Source organism: Nematolebias whitei, chromosome 20, assembly GCF_014905685.2.
Source record: "Nematolebias whitei isolate Nwh7 chromosome 20, NemWhi1, whole genome shotgun sequence".
Taxonomy (NCBI): domain Eukaryota; kingdom Metazoa; phylum Chordata; class Actinopteri; order Cyprinodontiformes; family Rivulidae; genus Nematolebias; species Nematolebias whitei.
Genome location: NC_056517.1, coordinates 5,351,827 through 5,372,061, shown reverse-complemented (window position 1 = coordinate 5,372,061; position 20,235 = coordinate 5,351,827). Strand labels below are relative to the sequence as shown.

The following is a 20,235-nucleotide window of genomic DNA, read 5'->3' as shown; positions in this document are numbered from 1 at the left end:
GTCACATGAAACCAAAATCCAACTGTTTGGCCACAATGCAAAACGATATGTTTGGTGTAAAAGCAGCACAGCTCATCACCCTGAACACACCATCCCCACTGTCAAACATGGTGGTGGCAGCATCATGGTTTGGGCCTGCTTTTCGTCAGCAGGGACAGGGAAGATGGTCAGAATTGATGGGAAGATGGATGGGGCCAAATACAGGACCATTCTGGAAGAAAACCTGTTTGAGTCTGCAAGAGACCTGAGACTGGGACGGATATTTATCTTCCAACAAGACAATGATCCAAAACATAAAGACACATCTACAATGGAATGGTTCACAAATAAACGTATCCAGGTGTTGGAATGGCCAAGTCAAAGTCCAGACCTGAATCCAATCAAGAATCTGTGGAAAGAGCTGAAGACTGCTGTTCACAAACGCTCTCCATCCAACCTCACTGAGCTCCAGCTGTTTCGCAGAAAGAATGGACAAGAATTTCAGTGTCTCCATGTTCAAAACTGATAGAGACAAACCCCAAGAGACTTGCAGCTGGAACTGCAGCTGGAACTGCAGCTGGAACTGCAGCAAAAGGCGGCGCTACAAAGTATTAACACAAGGGGGACGAATAATATTGCACGCCCCACTTTTCAGTTTTTTATTTGTTAAAAAAAAAGTTGACACATCCAATAAATTTCATTCCACTTCACGATTGTGTCCCACTTGTTGTTGGTTCTTCACAAAAAAATAAAATTTTATATCTTTATGTTTGAAGCCTGAAATGTGGCAAAAGGTTGAAAAGTTCAAGGGGGCCGAATACTTTCGCAAGGCACTGTATATATCTAGTGGTCAGAAAAAGGTACTACACACAAAACAAATTAACCAACATTTCTACATAAATTTGACAAATACTAATTATTGTCAAATTTCAAATAATATTATTGTTTATTACAATAATTTCTGAGACAAAAAAATTGTTATCGTGACAGGCCTACATATAATTAAACTTGCCATTTCTTGCATGAAAGACCACTCACTGTGGCACCCCCCTGAAGAGGGGAGCAGCATAGAGAAAGTTAAATAAAGTTCCTTATTTTAATAAATTCTGACAGAGTTGCCTCTGATTTGAGACTAAAAGTCTTTGGTATAAACACTGTTTTTTAGTGAACTTGATGACTTCATCCATCTTCCCATCTACTCTGACCAGTTTCACAGCCCCTGCTGTCGTAACATCTAGATTAATATATATATATATATATATATATATATATATATATTTGGTATTCCAATTTAACACATTTAAAAATGTTATATCAGTTTTGGTAAATATTGATCACTGATCACTGCAGTCAGTTTTACAGTCAGCATCAAAGAAACTGAAAAATGAGCTCAGTGGAAGATGTCTGGGTACCAGACTTGAGCACTGGTTTTTGAGCCCTGTTTCCTGAGACCCACCTCAGTTTCCAAGCAGCACTGCAGCACAGAGCCAGTTCCTTCCACGTACCTTCCATAGCTGTGAATGAAACAACAGCACAAGTAAATACTGACCGCTCAGTCACTGCGTATTTTCAACAGTAGGGTGTGATGATATTTGTGATAGTTGTGTTTCTTTATATGTCAACCATTTGCTCTTCTGTTGGTCCTGATCTCCTTTAAACTATCCTGGGAATTTTTCTCTCTTGGTATCTCACACACAGTAAATCATGTGCACGGTGCACTCCTTGGTCTAGAGCCCAGTGCATGAGAGCACGGCACACATGTACAAACAATTATGATAAAATTATTAATTAGAATTAGAAATTAATCCCAATGATTGAAATAGATTATTGAGCAAATTAGGAACATTGTATTTTTTTTAAGAACATTGAATTGCCTTGTAGAAATTTTTTTTGAAACACAATCCCGTTGAACTTTCACATAAAATAAAGTATTCCTTCAAATGTTTGCTTCGGGACAAACAAAACAAATAAATAAATAAAATATGCAACATATTGTTGAGAAGAGTAGGGCTCTATGAAATCTGTTTATTTATTTATTTTTTTCGAATTTCATTTTTATTATTCAACAATTTATGTTTTATGACTAAACTTTTTTTTCACCTAAAAGTATTTCATTATATTCTATTTAATCAAATTTAAATACTTATATGGGAAAATATTCAAAATTGTTTGAATAGAGAAATGTCAACAAACTCTCAGCAAAGGTGTTTCAGCTCAACAGAACATTCTACGATTTGGTAAAAAGTGTTTAAAAATCTGAGTCACTAACAAAACAGAAAAACCACTAAAAGTATAATTGTTTAATTTTTTTTTACAGAAGTAGCTTTAGTGTTTTATTCATAACAGAATATCTGATAATTTCACCACAGCTGCAAAGTCCTAATAAACTCCATTGGGCTTCTCCTGATGCATTTTCAGGTGGAAAAATTAGCTGAAGTGAGGCTCAAAAACATTTTGTGATTATCTTTCAGCTGCAACAAGTTATTTAATCCCAACTGGTGCAATGAGTTGCTTCTCATTTCTCAAACAGCCAAGTTGAATGTCACATCACGTGGTCGTGGAAAAGATGTCAGTCTGTTTCAGAAGGGTTAAGTCATTGGCATCAAGCAGAGAAAACATCTAAGGAGATTGCAGAAACTACTAAAGTTGGGTTAAGAACTGTCCAACGCATTATTAAAAACTGGAAGGATAGTGGGGACCCATCGTCTTCGAGGAAAAAATGTGGCCGGAAAAAATTCCTGAATGATCGTGATCGGCGATCACTTAAACATTTGGTGAAATCAAATCAAAGAAAAACAACAGCAGCACTCAGGACTACGTTTAATAGAGAAAGTAAGATAATTTCCACACGCACAATGTGAAGGGAACTCAAGGGATTGGGACTGAACAGCTGTGTAGCCTTAAGAAAACCACAAGGCTAACTGGAAAAAAAGGCTTCAATTTGCTAGGGAGCATAAAGATTGGACTCTGGAGCAATGGAAGAAGGTCATGTGGTCTGATGAGTCCAGATTTACTCTGTTCCAGAGTGACGGGTGCATCAGGGTAAGAAGAGAGGCAGGTGAAGTGATGCACCCATCATGCCTAGTGTCTAGTCATCAACACAAGATCTTGGTGAAAAATGAATGCAACACTGGATGGAAATAGATCTTGTGACATTGCAGAAGCTTATCGAAACAATGTCACAGCGACTGCATGATGTAATCAAAGCTAAAGGCGGTCCAACAAACTATTAGTGTGTGACCTTTTTTTTGGTGGCAACTTTTTTGGGGGGTGGGCAGGCAGTGTATAAGCCCTAGTGAAACTGAACCCAAGTTTGGCACTGGTTGATGTGAGACCAAAACTATATTCAGAAAGTAGTTTGTTTTCTTGCTGCAACTTCAATGATGCATGTGGTCAGAAAAAAATGCTGGCATCATATTTTTGATGACGTGGAGAGAAAAAAAACGCAAACAGCAGAGTTATGTTCATAACCCTTAGAGTTCAGAGAATTAAAGCGTCCATACTAGACAGAAGAGAGAAATGTGACAACCTGTTGGCATTTTTGGGGAGGGTTGCATCAAGAAATATTAAAATAAAAAACAAAACAATGCTGCTGAGTGATTGGCTCACTGTGATTGGTGGACACACAAACCCCTCTGTTTGTGGGTGTGTCCTAGCTCTGATTGGGCGTGTCGAGGTGCCGTTGTGCTAATTTCACCAAAGTTAGAATAGCGACGAATGAGTAAGTAGCACTCTGCACACCGTTCAAATTGGAGAAAAGAAACAAAGATGGTAACTGAACTCACCCTTTGGTAAAGCAGACAGATCTCCTGCATTTGGGTTGAACGATGTCTAAAATAAGACCATAACGTAACAGTGTTTTAGGAGCCAGGAGATAGTGATTCATGTTTTCTTCTGTCATGGGTTCCAAAAAGTCTTGTATTTGTCTGACAGAGAGATCATTGTTCTGAGAGACCTTCCTCTGAGCTTCCATTGCTGTCTCAAGTTTAAACAAGACGTGACCACTGGGTGTTTTCTCATCTAGCTGGCTGGGACTTGAACAGGTGGAATTTGAGTCTGAAGGGACTTCACTCTCAGCAGGACGTAGGGCGGAACAGGAAACCTACAACAAGAACAAAAAAATGTACATTTAAGTTTATATAGGTTAAACTAAATAAGACAACATTTGCTGTTTTAGGTCAGTTAGGATTCCCAAAAGTATTTCTGTTTGTTAAATGTTTAAATAATGAGAGAATATTTTAGAGGATTTTTTAAACTTTTTTCAAAGTCACAAGCTTCCGTCCATTTTCTTAGTATTTGGTAGGATTATCTTTAAACTTTATGACTTGGTTAAAACAGTTCGGGTTTCTTTCTACAATGTTTTTGTAACGTTGTGCATGACTTTTATCCCATTACTCCTGACAGAACTGGTGTAACTGTGTTGGATTTGTAGGCTGCCATGTTCACATATGCCTTTTCAGCTAAGCCCACAAGCTTGTATGATAGGACTGAGTTTAGGAGTTTGAGATGGCCACTACATAACATAGAATTTGTTGTGCTTGAGCCACATTGTAACTAATTTGCTAAGGGTGCACTAAGTGGAAAATCCATTTGCACCCAAGCTTCAATGTACTGGCTGATGGACTCCGGTCTAATCTAACCTCAACATCATTTCTGCTACTTCCAGTTCTTTCTCCTGTCTTTTTGTCCATGTCTCTGTCTCCAGACCATACAACATAGCTGGTCTCACCACTTTCTTGTAAACTTTTCCTTTGACCTTTGCAGACATCCTTTTCTCACAAATCACTCCTGAAACATTTCTCCATCCACTCCTGCCTGGACTCTCTTCTTCACCTCTTTACCACACTCCCCATTTTCCTGGAGAAGCCCTGCACCTTTGTGACACTGCTCCTTGTAGCCTCACTGTTTCACCGGCCTCCCTCTCATTCACACACATGTACTCTGTCTTACTACAGCTGACTTTCATTCCTCTTCTTTCAAGTGCATACCTCCACCTCTCCAAGTTCTCTTCCACCTGTTTCCTGTTTTCACCACATATCAGAATGTCATCTGCAAACAACATATTCCGCAGGCATTCCTGTCTGACCTCATCTGTTAGTCGGTCCATCACCAGAGCAAACAAGAATGGGCTCAGAACTGATCCTTGATGCATCCCACCTCCACCTTGAAGCTATCTGTCACTTTTCTACAACACATCTCACCACTGTCCTGCTGTCCTCATACATGTCCTGTACCAGTCTAACATACTTCTCTGCCACTCCAGATTTACTCATGCAATACCACACCACCTCCCTCAGCACTCTGTCAATGTCATTGTATTTTTGAGTCAAAAACCTCACTGCCATCTCTCCCAGACATTTGCATACCTCCACTGATTTTGCCATTAGGTTGAAATTACTTTCCACTTCTTCATTTTGTTCAAAGCTTTCCTACTTTCTGGTCCCCAGTTTCTATGGCTTCTGCTCTTCTTTCCCTTTCATTCTCTTCATGCATTAGGTCCTCAAATGACTACTTCCATAATGCTATCACACTTTTCTCACTTGTTTGAACATTACAATTTCGATATTAAACTAGCCTTACTTGCTGCACATCCTCCCCGCCAGGTCTCTGTCTCATCAGTCAATCCAAGTCTTTCACTCCCTTCTTAGTGTCCAGCCTCTTGCACAAATGGACTATACTTATATAGCGCCTTTCTACCTTATCAAGATACTCAAAGAGTTTTACACTACAACCCGTGTCCTCATTTACCCATTCATACTCTACTAATCAGAACAAATAATAATCAGAGCTTTATTACATTCATACACCAATGGGACACACATCAGAGGCAATGAGGGGTTCAGTGTCTTGCCCAAGGACACTTTGGCACGTGATTGCTGGTGGAATTGAACCCCCAACTCTTGCATTGGGAGGACGACTGCTTTAACCACTCAGCCACAGCCGCCCGTACAACTCATCATACACCTTCTGTTTTGACTGTGCTACCTCCCTCTTTGCCCTACACTGGGTCTCCCTAAATTCCAATCTATTCTCTTATGGGGCCGAGATGGTGTAGAGGCAGGGCAGCCGGCTTGGGACCCGAGAGTCCCAGGTTCGATCCCCAGTCACTGCACATCACGTGGCGTCTCTGGGCAGCACGTCTAATCCCCAAAAATGTCCCCCGGGCGCTTTCAATAGCTGCCCACTGCACCACCTGGTGGTGGATGGGTTAAATGCAGAGACTAATTTCGCCATTGTATGGAAACATACAGTGCTGACATTGTGATGACATTATTATTATTATTATTATTAAGTCCTCTTAATATCATCAAATTTTTTCTTGGCTAACTTCTTCCTCTGGATAACTACCTGGACTTCATTATTCCACCACCAGGTTTCCACATCTTCTTTTATCTGTCTAGAAGACACACCAAGTACCTGTCTCCCCAACCACTATTGCTGTATTAATATGGACGCCATTTCTTACTACCTTCAACAGCTCCACCAAAGTCCTCACATTTCCTCCCCAACTTCCACCATTTGGTTTTCTCTGACTTTTTTATTTTCTTCTTATTCATTACAACAGTCATTTTACACAGACAAATCATCCTCCAATACTGGCTGACCACACTCTCCCCTGCCCCAACCTAACAATTCCCAATCTCTCTCAGGTTACCTCTTCTAGAAAGAATGTAGTCTATGTGTGTACTCCTGCCTCCACTCTTATAGGTTATATGTTATTTCCTCTTGGAAATAGGAGCTGACTACAGCCATTTCCATCCTCTTGTCAAAATCAGCCATCATTTGACCTTCCTGGTCCCTTTCATTGACACCAAACTATAATGTTATACATATAACTACTGTTCCATGAAGGAGAGAAATGACGTACAACACATGAAGTATGGGATATGAAGGTCCCAGTGAGCACAGTGACCTCCATCATTTATAAATGGAAGAAGTTTGGAACCACCAGGACTCTTCCTATAAAGGCCTTAGTGAGGGAGGTGACGAGGAACCTGATGGTCACTCTGTCAGAGCTTCAGCGTTCCTCTGTGGAGAGAGGAGAACCTTCCAGAAGGACACCCATCCCTGCAACAATCCACCAATCACGCCTGTATAGTAGAGTGGTCAGATGAAAGCCACTCCTTAATAAAAGGAACATGGCAGCTCGTCTGGAGTTTGACAAAAGGACCTGAAGGACTCTCGGACCAAGAGAAACTAAATTCTCTGGTCTGATGAGACAAAGATTGAACTCTTTGGTGTTTGGCCAGACGTCATGTTTGGAGGAAACCAGGCACCGCTCATCACCAGTCCAACACCATCCCTACAGTGAAGCACGGTGGTGGAAGCATCATGCTATGAAGATGTTTTTCAGCAGCAGGAACTGACAGACTAGTCGGGATAGAGGGAAAGATGAACGCAGAGATGTACAGAGACATCCTGGATGAAAACCTGCTCCAGAGTGCTCCTGACCTCAGACTGAGGCGACGGTTCATTTTTCATCAGGACAATGACCCAAAGCACACGGCCAAGACCTCAGAGGGGAGTGGCTTCAGGACCACTCTGTGAAGGTCCTGGAGGGGCCAAGCCAGAGTCCAGACTTGAATCTGATTGAACATCTCTGGGAATATTTGAAAACGGCTGCACAAATGTCTCCCATCCAACCTGATCGAGCTTGAGAAGTATCGCAAAGAAGAATGGGAAAAAATGCCTAAAGATACAACAATTTTCAGTCAGGTCATCTGGACGGTTTCTTTTTTGTGTGCTGAAACGTTTCACCTTCCATCCAGAAGGCTTCATCAGTCAAGGAAACACACAACACAAAACAGTTTGATATGACAGTCGATGAGGGAGAGGGCATCTTAGCACCAACATAACTGGTTTGTTCCACTTTGGAGTAAGCTGTTTGGGGGACGAATCAGTTTTGTGTTGTGTGTTTCCTTGACTGATGAAGCCTTCTGGATGGAAGGTGAAACGTTTCAGCACACAAAAAAAGAAACTGTCCAGATGACCTGACTGAAAATTGTTGGATTGTATACCTGGATTATTGAGCATGGACTTTGTTGTCTAAAGATGGGTGTGCTCAGCTTGAAGCATCATTTTAAAAAGACTGGAGGCTGTAATTACTGCCGACGATGGATCAACAAAGTATAAAGCAAAGGCTGTGAATATTTACGTAAATGTGATTTCTTAGTTTTCTGTTTTCAAAAAATTTACAAAAATCTCAAGAATTTTTTTTCACATTATCACAATGGGGTATTTATGGGTAGAGTTTAAAGGAAAGAGAATAATTTAATACAATTTGGAATAAGGCTGTAACATAAAATGTGGAACAAGTGAAGTGCTGTGAATACTCTCCGCATGCACCGTACAGGTTTTGTTTCCCTGCAACAATTTAATTTTTTTTCCTGTCGAGTTGAACAGAAAATATGCCTCATCATTTCTTGTCTTTTTACTGGCTGACAATTTGTCGAGTCTTGATCAATTCATATCAGAACACGGACACACTTTACCTTTGGGTTTTCTGCTGAAATCTTAGCTATCAGGAAATAACGAAGCCTTGAATTCGGAATCCCAATCTAAATAATAAAGAAAATAAGACCATGAAAAACTCTTAAATGTTTTAAAATATTTGATATCACCTCATTTTCTACTTTATTTTATTAAACTGATTAGAATTGACCTTCTTACATGTGTTGGTGAGACCATGAATTCCTGGAAACTGTAGCTACAGTCCATCAGTGTTTGTACCAAACGATCCCTAAAATAAACAAATATAAAGTTAAGAGGTAAATCCCGACACATATTAAGTACACCTAATTTAAAATCAACTAATCTGCTTATTTATAAAAAGTCTAGATAGTACAGCCAGACAGCATTTACTGTCACAACGATCTGGACTAGATTACACGTTTCCTCAACCCACAAAAAAACATAGTGCTACATTAAACCAGTCAAATAATTTAAAAAAAGACTAACAACTATCAGCAGCCCTAGCAGTTATGACGGTGGACCAAGACCTTTCCATGCCCCACCAAACTGCTGATTTATATGTGGATGAAGCCGATGAAGGCCCAGGAAACACATCAGATTGTGAGGTACAGTACTGAGGCTTTTGTGTGTCTAGTGTTTAGCAGTGCTCTGAAAAGCTGTGTCTGACACATTGGGAGTGATCTCGCTCGGCTGCAACTGTTGGAGATCAGACATCACATCGGGGGCTGCGATGGGGTAGAGGTACGGCAGCCGACTTGGGACTAGAATTCTTAGTTGCAGACCCATTTCTGAGTGTTTACGACCAAGTGATCAGCAAGCTCTGTGGCTGTTTTGAGGAACAAAAGTTGTAAGAAAATAGGTTTCATTGAATCATTGGTAAGATACAGTTAGGTCCTCTGTCAGCATCATCACTTACAGTACACGTATGCTGACAGTTTAATATCAGGTCATATTGCTCTTAAAAGTGATATGGCCCTCCAGTTATGATAATGTCTGACAATATATATATTTCTTCACTAATAAACTTGTTTTAAAGGCCTTGTTTTACAATCTTGGACAGATTGTGCTGCTTAGAACTGTCTCAAGCCGAGGATGAATCAAGAAGCTGGGTCTTCCTTATATGTTGTCATGTCAGTTTTTAAAAAGCACGGCCCGTTTTTGAGTGCATGACTTGCAAAACTGGATTATTGGCCGTGCACGTTTTGTGGTCCACCTCTGCACACTTTGTACCCACCAGTAGCCGCCACCCAACGTTCTGGATTTAACCTGCTGGAGAACACTTTCTAAATGAAGATGGACTTACACTGGACTTCCCCAAGAAAGAAAAAGAGCGTTACATGTTTCTATGACGTTGGTCAACTGTTCAGCTTTGATGCTGCTGCTTCTCCTGAGTTGTTACCTGGCAGAGGAACTCTCAAATCCTTTCACGTTCTCCAGCAGGATGAAGCGGGGCAGTTTGTGAAGCCTGGACCGACATTAGTGCATGAAAATGAAGAAGATGAAATGGATCAGTGGCAGAAGCAATTCTTAATTTATAAAATAGGGTGGACCTGTGTTTTTAATCATTCCGATGCATACAAGCTAGCTCATCCAGTGGTATTTAACACAGACAGGAGAAAAATGGCTGCTGTACATAAACACATGACCGCTGTGATGAGATAATAACTGTAAATATAAATAGCAACATGGTAGTCACATTGCTATTGATTAGTATCTAAAATGCAGCAGAGAGTTGAAAATTGAAAATTCTGTATAATATGTTAATACCTTGGCAAAAGATCAAGGATGTAGAGGAAGCTCTTGGTCCTGGGGTCACCGATATCACCCTGAAGTCCCAACCTGCAATCAACAAAAGTAGGTGAAAGTGATTTAAAAAAACAATTTAATGCATAAATCTATAAAAAAGCGTTCAAGGGAATGCGAATTATTTATACTCACCGTGCTCCATAATTTTCACTGTTCATTTATTGTGATTGTGAACGATATTAAAATGTTCCACGGTCCTTACTCTATGTGATAATTAGTCTTCATGTGAGTAAAGAGAACACAAGAGATAGTTTGTATTATCCTCAATGGCTGATTGATATGAATACAGTGGCGTACATTTGGAGAGTCCTTGGGAGCTGTGTGGGGCTACTGATACCTCTCGTGCTGTCTGCAGCTGGGTTTCTGATCACAGCCCGACAGTGGGGGAGGAGCTGGAGGCTTGCTACAAAACTGAATTCATCAGTTTATGAAGTCAGAACGGGTCAGAGCCTCAGACAAGTGAAGGCATTGATAAAGTGTGTACTTGTAAATGCAATGATCTGTGATTTCTGGCTGTTCTCCAAAGCTCTGTAAATAAATCTGATGAAGCCTACACCTGGTTGTTTTGGGAATCGCTTTCTGGCCACGACAAAGCTGATATAAGACTGAGGGATGTTAATCCAGGCAAGTCATTTAATTAAAGTTTTTCAAAGTTTTGGGTAACATTTTGATTAGATTTTGGAATCCAATGAAGCAAAACTGTAAGTAAAGAAAAACAACTACTGTCAGTGAAGGTAAAGTTTTTCTATAGCCTCAATAAAAGTGTCCAACTTGTTAAAGAACTCAGACCCCACTCTTACCCCCTCCCTCACTCGCACGATGACTGGAAAAACTCAAAGCAAAACAAAAAGGTTTTCAACGTATTCTAAGGAAGGAATAACCAGGAAGACACTAAATCTTAATTCAAATCACTTTTACACATCTGGAAAACCCAACCATGGAGTTCTGTGCCAAAATGATCCCACGTGACTCTGACCCACCCACCTGCAGCTTCAACACGCCCCATCAGTAAAGAGAGCTGCCATCAAGCCACAGAGATAATCAAGTATTTCTGTGCTTCAGCTGACTAATCCCAGTCAGATTAATAAATTATTGTCCCGGTGTTTATTTTTGAACCGTCATTTTTTTATATATTAAATGGAACAAATTCACATGAACTAAACTGATCCAGTTGTCAACCCTAAAGCCTCAGTTCTGTTTTTACATGATCTACAAAAAACAAAGACTTACCTGGTAAAAGGCTGGCAAGGAGGGCTCATCATTATCATATCAACAGATAACTTATTGAAGTCATCTAATGTCATGCCCTAAAGAAAGAAAGGAAAAATCTGCTTATGTAATTCTTCAACAAATTGCTCATTTCTGCTTCATTACTTTAATCCAGTAAAGTAAGTCAGAGGTGCCGGTGCACCTCTTATCCCGTTACACTTAATCCACAGCAGAAGCGTGTGATTCTGCACTCGTTCTCGTGCAAGGTGGATGCCTCCTCTCCCTCTCCTGGTCTCCTCCTGCTTTGTATTCGCTCTCTGTCTTCTGTATCGGAGCTCCAGTTACACATCTTCCAAAATTAAAACTACTGTCATGGATCGGGTCAGCTGGACTTTCAACAAAATCGATAAAATCTTTTCAACAAAGCGACATGGTCCTGGAGAGCCCTCATGCCCCGCTGAGACTCACGCGGCAGGGTACGTCATGGATCCGTGGTGAGTTTGGGAGTTGATGTGTCTTTCCATTTTGTCTCAAGTCGACACCAAAGGTGTTTATATACTTTGATTCGTGATAGCAGGGTTTCTGCTTTCTGGCATAAGCGGATTCCTGTGTTATTGGCTATTAAAGAAGACAGTGGCAGCAGTTTTGGCCATAGTAAAACTGCAGTCTGTTTGAAGGTGTGGTTCATGCTTCAAGGACTCAAAATCAGCCGATTTACGAGCTAAACCGTAAGATGGATGCGATTTGTGAGAATCGCAGGCCACCTGTGGCTTCTGGGACTTGCCATCATGTTGGAGACAACCTTTGAGGAGCCTCGTAGGCATGGACCAGTGGAAATGCTCACAGATCTTGGCATTTTGGATCTTGAAAGTACCAGCAGGACTCAAGGCTGACAAGAAAGAAACAGTCTGCCTGAAAAACATCAATTGTGGCTGGCTTTTTTCATTCATTCAACCTTTATTTAGACAGGTAAATCCCATTGAGCCTCGAGGACTCATTTACAAGAGAGACCTGGCTTATCTGAATCTGATTCCCCCAGTTGGCCTTGAAGCAGGCCGACTTATCTGGGATATGTGTAAACTAAGAAAAAGCTTTGCCTATAACAACAACGCTAGGGGGGGCAAGGTGGGGCAAATGAGGGTGGAGGCAGATGTGGGTGCTTCACCTTTCCCACCCACATTTTTGATGTTGTCAGTACGGGGAGTCGAAACGACGACCTTTCGATCACAGGCCCATCTCCTGTAACCTCTGCGCCACCACTCTCCCATTAACAACACAATAACACAAAATCAGAAGTGATTTATTGCTGTGTTGTTAGACATGGTACAAAAGGAACATCTTTAAAAAGTTGTGTTTTTAAAAATAAAAAATAAAATCTCCAGTTTGTGAACAGTCAGTTTGATCAGAAATATAACCCCGACCCAGCCCCCAGCAAGAAAATGTATCTACATCCATGTCTGTATGTCTATTAACTTAAACTGTTTCATGACATGGAAGAATTCATGTATTTTATATGTTCAGTTTGTTGTGTGCATGCTGCTCGTGATGTCTTTCCTGTGCATCATAGTCACAAGTGTTTTCTTCCTTTTCACATTTAACATTCTTAATTTTACCACTAGATGGCAGTGTTGGAGATGTTTTTGATGAGGTGAGCCCCAGACATGGCTGCAACTTCAGAGTGAAGTCAGAAATGTTCAGCATCATATTCAGTATCATCCTGTTTAATGTTCTTCTACAGCCCACATCAAAAGAAATAAAATAATAAAAATTAATCGAGTTGGCCTCTGTGAAGCTAAAAACAAAATAACTCATGATGTGTTCTTCACACAATTATTATAGTTGAAATTATATAAATTGGTAGTTATTGAAAGATGAAGCATTGCTTAATTTGTGTTACAATTAAAGGCCAGTTTTACACTTTTAGTTTGGAAGTATTTTAGTTTAAGTTATTTTTAAAAAAATAGTTTAGCTTAAAAACCCACTTTTATTCCCTGGCTTTTGACATGGTGTGATTTGTTTTAAACTGTCTGTATTCTACAGTGTTAGCCATTTAGTTGTTATCTTCTTCCATTTGTATCTATATTTTTATTTTACTTTATTTTATGTTTTGCTGTGTGCTTTGTTTGTTTGTTCCCTGTTGTACAGCACTTTGGTTGGCCTTGTTGCTGTTTTAAGTGCTTTATAAATAAAATGGTATGGTATGGTATGGTATGGTATGGTATAGTATGGGATGGGATGGTATGGGATGCTATGGGATGGCATGGCATGGGATAGTATGGTATGCTATGGGATGGGATGGTATGGGATGGGATGGTATGACATGGTATGCTATGGGATGGTATGGGATGCTATGGTATGCTATGGGATGGTATGGGATGGTATGGGATGCTATGGTATGGGATGGTATGGGATGGTATGGTATGCTATGGGATGGTATGGGATGCTATGGTATGCTATGGGATGGGATGGGATGGTATGGGATGGTATGGGATGGTATGGGATGCTATGATATGCTATGGGATGGTATGGAATGGTATGGTATGCTATGCTATGGGACGGTATGGGATGGGATGGTATGGTATGCTATGCTATGGTATGGTATGGGATGGTATGGTATGGGATGGTATGGTATGGGATGGTATGATATGCTATGCTATGGGACTGTATGGGATGGGATGGGATGGGATGGGATGGTAAGGATGTAGACTTGTATAAGAGACAGGAGGACTTGGTTTGAGATGAAAGATTTTCTGTCTTTAATGTCCCTTTTTTGCAAGATGGTCATGCAATCCTAACAAAATATGACAAATCCATATTTAGCACCATTACAATCCATAACCGACAAAGAGGAGGGTATGTGCAACTATATTAACAAAATGACTTCCTGGTCATTTCTTTGTACTTAAACACCTTTTGTTAACAGAGAAAGCATAAAAAGTGTTTGCACATGCTAGTGATTCATGCTTGGTGCCGGTGCTTGATTTTTTTCAGTATTGTGTGTAAAATGGAAAAAGTGTAAATTAATAAACATAAACAGTTTACAGGATAAAAATGTTAAATGTTTTAGGATTAAACTGCCTGCAGTGATATAGTCAAAGTGTGTCCAGAGAAAAGCAGCTTTCGTTGTTTCTTAACATTTTCATACTGTCCCCCATTTTGTTTTCTAAACTTGGGTCAGAAGAAATGAACGACGTTTTAAACATTTTGTGCACATTTCCTCATTCTGGTGCAACTTAAAGAAAAATCAAATGTGAAGTGACGTTTGTTTAAATCAGGCGGTCATGCTGCTGTTCTGAAGTCGTAACTAACCTCGATGGTTTTGCTCCAAACGGGCGTGTCTGGGAAATTATGCTTGTAGATTTGATTGGCTGTGGTATTTATGTCGATGGCAGCAACGACCTGGGCAGGTACGCCACTTTCTGCAAAAGACAAAGAAAAAAGAAGTTAGGTAGAGATAAAGTCTAATCTGTTTCCTGGTTGTGAATTTACAAGAAGATTTGGTGAACTACTGTCAGGACGAAACATGTTTCCTTCTTAGTCTTTACAGATTTCTTCTGTTTGTGCCTCTTTGACACACTTAAATGTTTTGCATCATCAAACAAATGTTAATATCAGACAAAGACAAAAGGAGTAAATACAAAATGCAATTATTAAATGACTGCAGTTATCAAAGGATAAAAACTGACCTGGTCCTATGTGGAAGTAATTTACACGTCTCACATTTACCAAAACACAGTGATCCAAGACTTCTGGGAAAATACTCTGTGGACTGAAGAGGCAAAAGAGGAACTTTCTGGAAAATGTGCGTCTCGTTAAATATGGCGTAAAGCCAGCACTTAATTTCAGAAAATTAACACATGACCAACAGTCAAACACGGGGGTGGTAGTTTGATGGTCTGGGGCTGCTTTGCTGCTTCAGGAGCTGCACGACTTGCCATAATTTATGGAACCGTGAATTCTGGTCTGTTAGAAAATCCTGAAGAACTTCCAGCCGCCAGTTGCACATATTTCCTAAATCTGGTGCAAGACGTGAAGTGGTGCTTAAAGGTTTGTAAACCTTTTAACCACTTTGTTAGAACCACTTGCGTGCTGAGGGTCAGTGTGTTGCTGCATGACCCACCTTCTCTTGAGATTCACTTCATGGACAGATGTTATGAGATTATCCTTAAGAGTTCTCTGATATAATTCAGAATTCATTGTTCCATCAATGACGACAAGCTGTCCTGGTCCAGATGCAGCAAAACAGGCCCAAACCATGATACTACCACCACCATGTTTCACAGATGGCATCAGGTTCTTATGCAGGAATGCAGTGTTACTTTCTCCAAACAGAACTCTTTTCATTTAATCCAAAAATGTATATGTGATTTCATCTTTCCACCTAACATTCTTCCAACAGTCTTCTGGTTTGTCCACGTGATCTTTATCAAACTGCAGATGAGCAGCAACGTTCTTTTTGGAGAACAGCGTCTTTCTCCTTCAACCTGCCATGAACCATGGTTGTTCAGTTCTCCTGATGGTGGACTCATGAACATTAACATTAGTCAATGTGAGAGAGGCCTTCAGTTGTTAGAAGTTACCCTGAGGTCCTTTGTGACCTCGCCGACTATTCCCCACCTTGATCTTGTAGTTGTTGGTCCACCACTCCCAGGGAGGGTAACAATGGTCTTTCATCCATTTTTACACAATCTGTGTGACTGTGGATTGATGGAATCCAAACTTTCTCGCCCGCCTTCCATCCATCCATTATCTTTACCTGCTTCTTCCTTTTCGGGTCACTGGTGCCCATGTCCAGCAGTCACTCTGTGAGAGGCGGGGGACACCTGGACAGGTCTCCAGTCCATCACAGGGACACATAGAGACAAACAACCATTCACTCTCTCACTCACACCTATGGACAATTTAGAGTTACCAATCAGCCTAACATGCATGTTTTTGTATGTGGGAGGAAACTGGAAAACCCACGCATGCACGGAGAGAACATGCAAACTCCACCCAGAAGGGTCCCGGGCCGGAATTTGAACCGTAAACCTTCTCGCTGAGAGGCAGCAGCTCTACCAACTGCTCTACCGTGCTGCCCTTTGCCACCAATCTCTTAACAAATTCAATAATCCTTTTAAAACTCCATTTACTGCGGTTATCTTAGTCTGAAATCAACATTTGTTCTGAAACGTTTAATTGGGACAAAAAAAAATAAAAAAATATCAAGAGTTTCAAAACTCCAAACTTCTCTTTTCTCATTAAACTGTTTGGACTGAAACAAGTTTAATCTGCAGACGTTCACACTGAGCCCTGGGAGGTTGGGGATGCTGCCTGGTCAGGACTGAAGGATCTGAAACTTCTGACTCCCAGTAAGGTTTATTCAGCTCCTACTCTGTCCCATAAAGTACAAACTACTTCACTGACAGTACAACCTGGTGTTTAGTAAATATTCTCTGATGCACAGAAATAAAACTTTATATTAACTGTTTAGATGTCTCAGCAGATCCAAAAAATATATAAAAACCATGAACAACCCATCTCTACATCAGCCAGTTGACACATTTAACTCTGGTAAAGGTGTATTACTAACATTTTATAATTTTATTATTAATGTTATATCATTTTTCAGCCTCGTACGTCTTAGAGGCACATATTTGATCAGATTTGATAATTAAATGTAAATGTATTCCTTAATAAACACTGCTTGGATTAATTTTGACAAATAAAATGCCAACATTAACTTAACATCTAAGAGGTACGTTTTATTTCACATTATTTGAAGGATAAACGTTTCTGTGATATTAGTAGGAATAAAACTGGTGACTGTGTTGAGCATCTCACCGACAGTTACTGTACCTGAACCTCTTCACCCGTCACTGCTCATGAGCAGGTGAGGAGGTAACCCCGTTACCGTGGCGATCTCGCTACGCTCAAACACATCCTCCCATTAATGTTGAAAACTCTGGCTTTCAGCTCAACATATGTGGAGAAGCAGAACGTCTCTCCTGGATGATAAATGTTGTAGCCCTGTAGGAAGAGGGACACCTTGATCCCTTCTTGATACGTGGTCTTCAAAAATAACTGTGTTCACAATCCAGACCAGACTTATCTGGTCCCTAAGTATTGTGGTTTTCTAACTTGTTGCTAGAATAAAAACACGTTTCCAAAAGCAGAATGGGAGAACTGTATTGTATTGAATTATATATTTGTAAAAGACAAAGCACTGCTTTTTCAAAACTCTGTTCAGGATGACATCACTCGTGTTTGACCGGTCTAAGCACTCTGGTTTTTGACCCTGACCTGAACTAAGGTGGTTCACAAAAAAACAACAACAAACAGACACTAAAACTATAAAAGAAAATAAATTAACACACCAATACATGATCTTACAAATTGCTTTTAAAACCTGTATTCAGTGTGGAACAGGGGTTTGCAACCTGAGGTTCAGGGGCCACATAGGTCCCTCTGCAGTTCTCTGTGGCTCTGTCTCAGTGATGATGTAATTAAATGGACAGGACATATAGGCTAGTTTTATGTTTAAACATATTGAAATATTTGAATCAACTTTCTGTAACAATGCAATTCAATTCAGTTTATTTATATAGCACCAAGTCACAACAGAAGTCATCTCAGGGCACTATATACTATAATATAAAACTATATCACTATACACTTTAATATCAAATGAAAACTATTCAATTTTAGCAATTCCTTTTAAGGAATGAGGTCACTTAGTCCTCCAGTAGTCTACGCCTATAGCAGCATCCACTCGTACGCTGAGCACTGGCTCCCCACAGGGCTGTGTGCTGAGCCCCCTGCTGTACTGTCTCTACACCCATGACTGCATCCCGGCCCACAACAACAACCTCATCGTCAAGTTCGCTGATGACACCACAGTGGTCGGACTAATCTCAAGGGGAGATGAGACAATTTACAGACAGGAGGTCCTGGAGCTAGCAACCTGGTGCTCAGAGAAAAATCTGGCTCTGAATATCAAAAAAACCAAGGAGGTGATTATTGATTTCAGGAAGCGCAGCACCAACCTAGCCCCCCTTTACATCAACGGCGAGTGCGTGGAGAGGGTTCACACTTTCAGATTTCTTGGTGTCCATCCATATCTCTGCTGACCTAAACTGGAAAGAGAACACCACAGCGGTCATCAAGAAGGCTCAGCAGAGACTACACTTCTTAAGAGTCCTTAAGAAGCACAACCTGAACACAAAACCGCTGCTGACCTTCTACCGTTCGTCCATCGAGAGCCTGCTGACATACTGCATCTCAGTATGGTACGTCAGCTGCACCCTGGCTGACAGGGAGAGGCTTCAGAGAGTAGTCAAGACAGCACAAAAGATCATTGGCTGCCCTCTCCCCTCCCTGATGGACATTTACACATCACGCTGCCTCAACAGAGCAGAAAACATAATCATGGACTGTTCACACCCGGGTGTTGAACTGTTTGACTTGTTACCTTCAGGGAAGCGCTACAGGTGCATCAGAACACGAACAAACAGGTTCAAGAACAGTTTTTTCCCGAAAGCCATCACCACACTGAACTCACACATGTACTGATTTAATCATCTAACCTCCCAAACACCTGGACTTCTACTGTGCAATACTACTGACATTTCATACTCTCAGTCACCTTAACTACCTCACTAATATCCATGATGTGCAATACAATTGTGTAATACTTGTATTTTTTTACTTTCATTATTATATCTATATTGCGTTACATTTTTTATATTTTTAGTGTGTGTTTAATGTGTGTTTTCTTAAGGCGTGTTTTTGCACTGGAAAAAGGAGTGGCTCTTAATTTCATTGTACTGCGTATAATGACAATAAAGGCATTCTGATTCTGATTCTGATAACAAGCCAACACTAACTATAGGATTTATCAAAAAGGAAAGTCTAAAAACTGGATATTGTGTCAGCCTCACGGACAGAAACTGGAAGTTGGTTCCACAAGAGAGGAGCCTGAGAACTGAAAGATCTTCCGTCCATTCTGCTCTTGGAAACTCTAGGAACCACAAGTAAACCTGCAGTCTGTGAGTGAAGTGCTCTGATAGGAAAATATGGAACAGTAAGATCTCAAATAGAAGACGGAGCTAGGTTGTTGAGAGCTTTGTAGGTTAGAAGTAAGGTTTTGAATTCAAACCTGGATTTGACAGGGATTTATATAATTTATATAAAAATACAAAGAGCCGGCCACTTTGATCTGTATGATGTTGTGGCTAAATGTGAATACATGTAATAAATCCAGCACAGTGTGAGCCTTCACTAAAACCCCCCACAATATTAAACATTGTAACATATCATCCAGAAACAATAAAAGTTAGGAATGTTCAGCAGTTTAAAAAAAACTGTGGAATATCCCTTTACACTGGGTCAAATCGAAAGCCAACTTCAGCGCCGTCAAAACAAAAGCCACTGAAGAAGAAACTAAAACGCGTTATTATTATTATTATTACTGCATTAACATTATTATTATCAGTTTCATGTTTCCTCTAAACCACAGCTCGGACTGGAAACAACCCACCGTGTTCCGCTCAGGAACCCGAGGCTCCAGCAACATGAAGGAAACCAGAGAAGAAGGTTCCTACCCTTTAAAGCGAAGTGCATCCCCCCCACACCGCTGTACAGCTCTAAGACCCTCACATCCCCCATGGTGGGACACATGGACCACACTCTGGGACTTGGACTGTTCTTCTTCTTCTTCCTTGATTTTTAACGGCAGCTTGCATCCATCAATGTTGCACTGCTGCCATCTCTTGGTCTATAAATTAACTC

The 20,235-nt window shown here is 40.5% G+C and overlaps 1 protein-coding gene across 1 annotated transcript in view; it reads right to left on the bottom strand.

The window, feature by feature from the left end:
* The window catches only part of trdmt1 (tRNA aspartic acid methyltransferase 1), a 40,985-nt gene extending 20,826 nt beyond the window's left edge, over nt 1–20,159 (bottom strand). The window contains exons 1-9 of the mRNA XM_037694393.1: nt 20,049–20,159; nt 14,776–14,885; nt 11,488–11,564; nt 10,219–10,290; nt 9,851–9,916; nt 8,650–8,719; nt 8,472–8,537; nt 3,765–4,081; nt 1,436–1,493 (exon numbers count right to left, since the gene is read on the bottom strand). Of these exons, the coding sequence (XP_037550321.1) occupies nt 1,436–1,493; nt 3,765–4,081; nt 8,472–8,537; nt 8,650–8,719; nt 9,851–9,916; nt 10,219–10,290; nt 11,488–11,564; nt 14,776–14,885; nt 20,049–20,124 (912 nt within the window). The 5' untranslated portion in view covers nt 20,125–20,159. The remainder of the gene's footprint in view (nt 1–1,435; nt 1,494–3,764; nt 4,082–8,471; nt 8,538–8,649; nt 8,720–9,850; nt 9,917–10,218; nt 10,291–11,487; nt 11,565–14,775; nt 14,886–20,048) is intronic.
* Nucleotides 20,160–20,235: the final 76 nt, after the last annotated feature.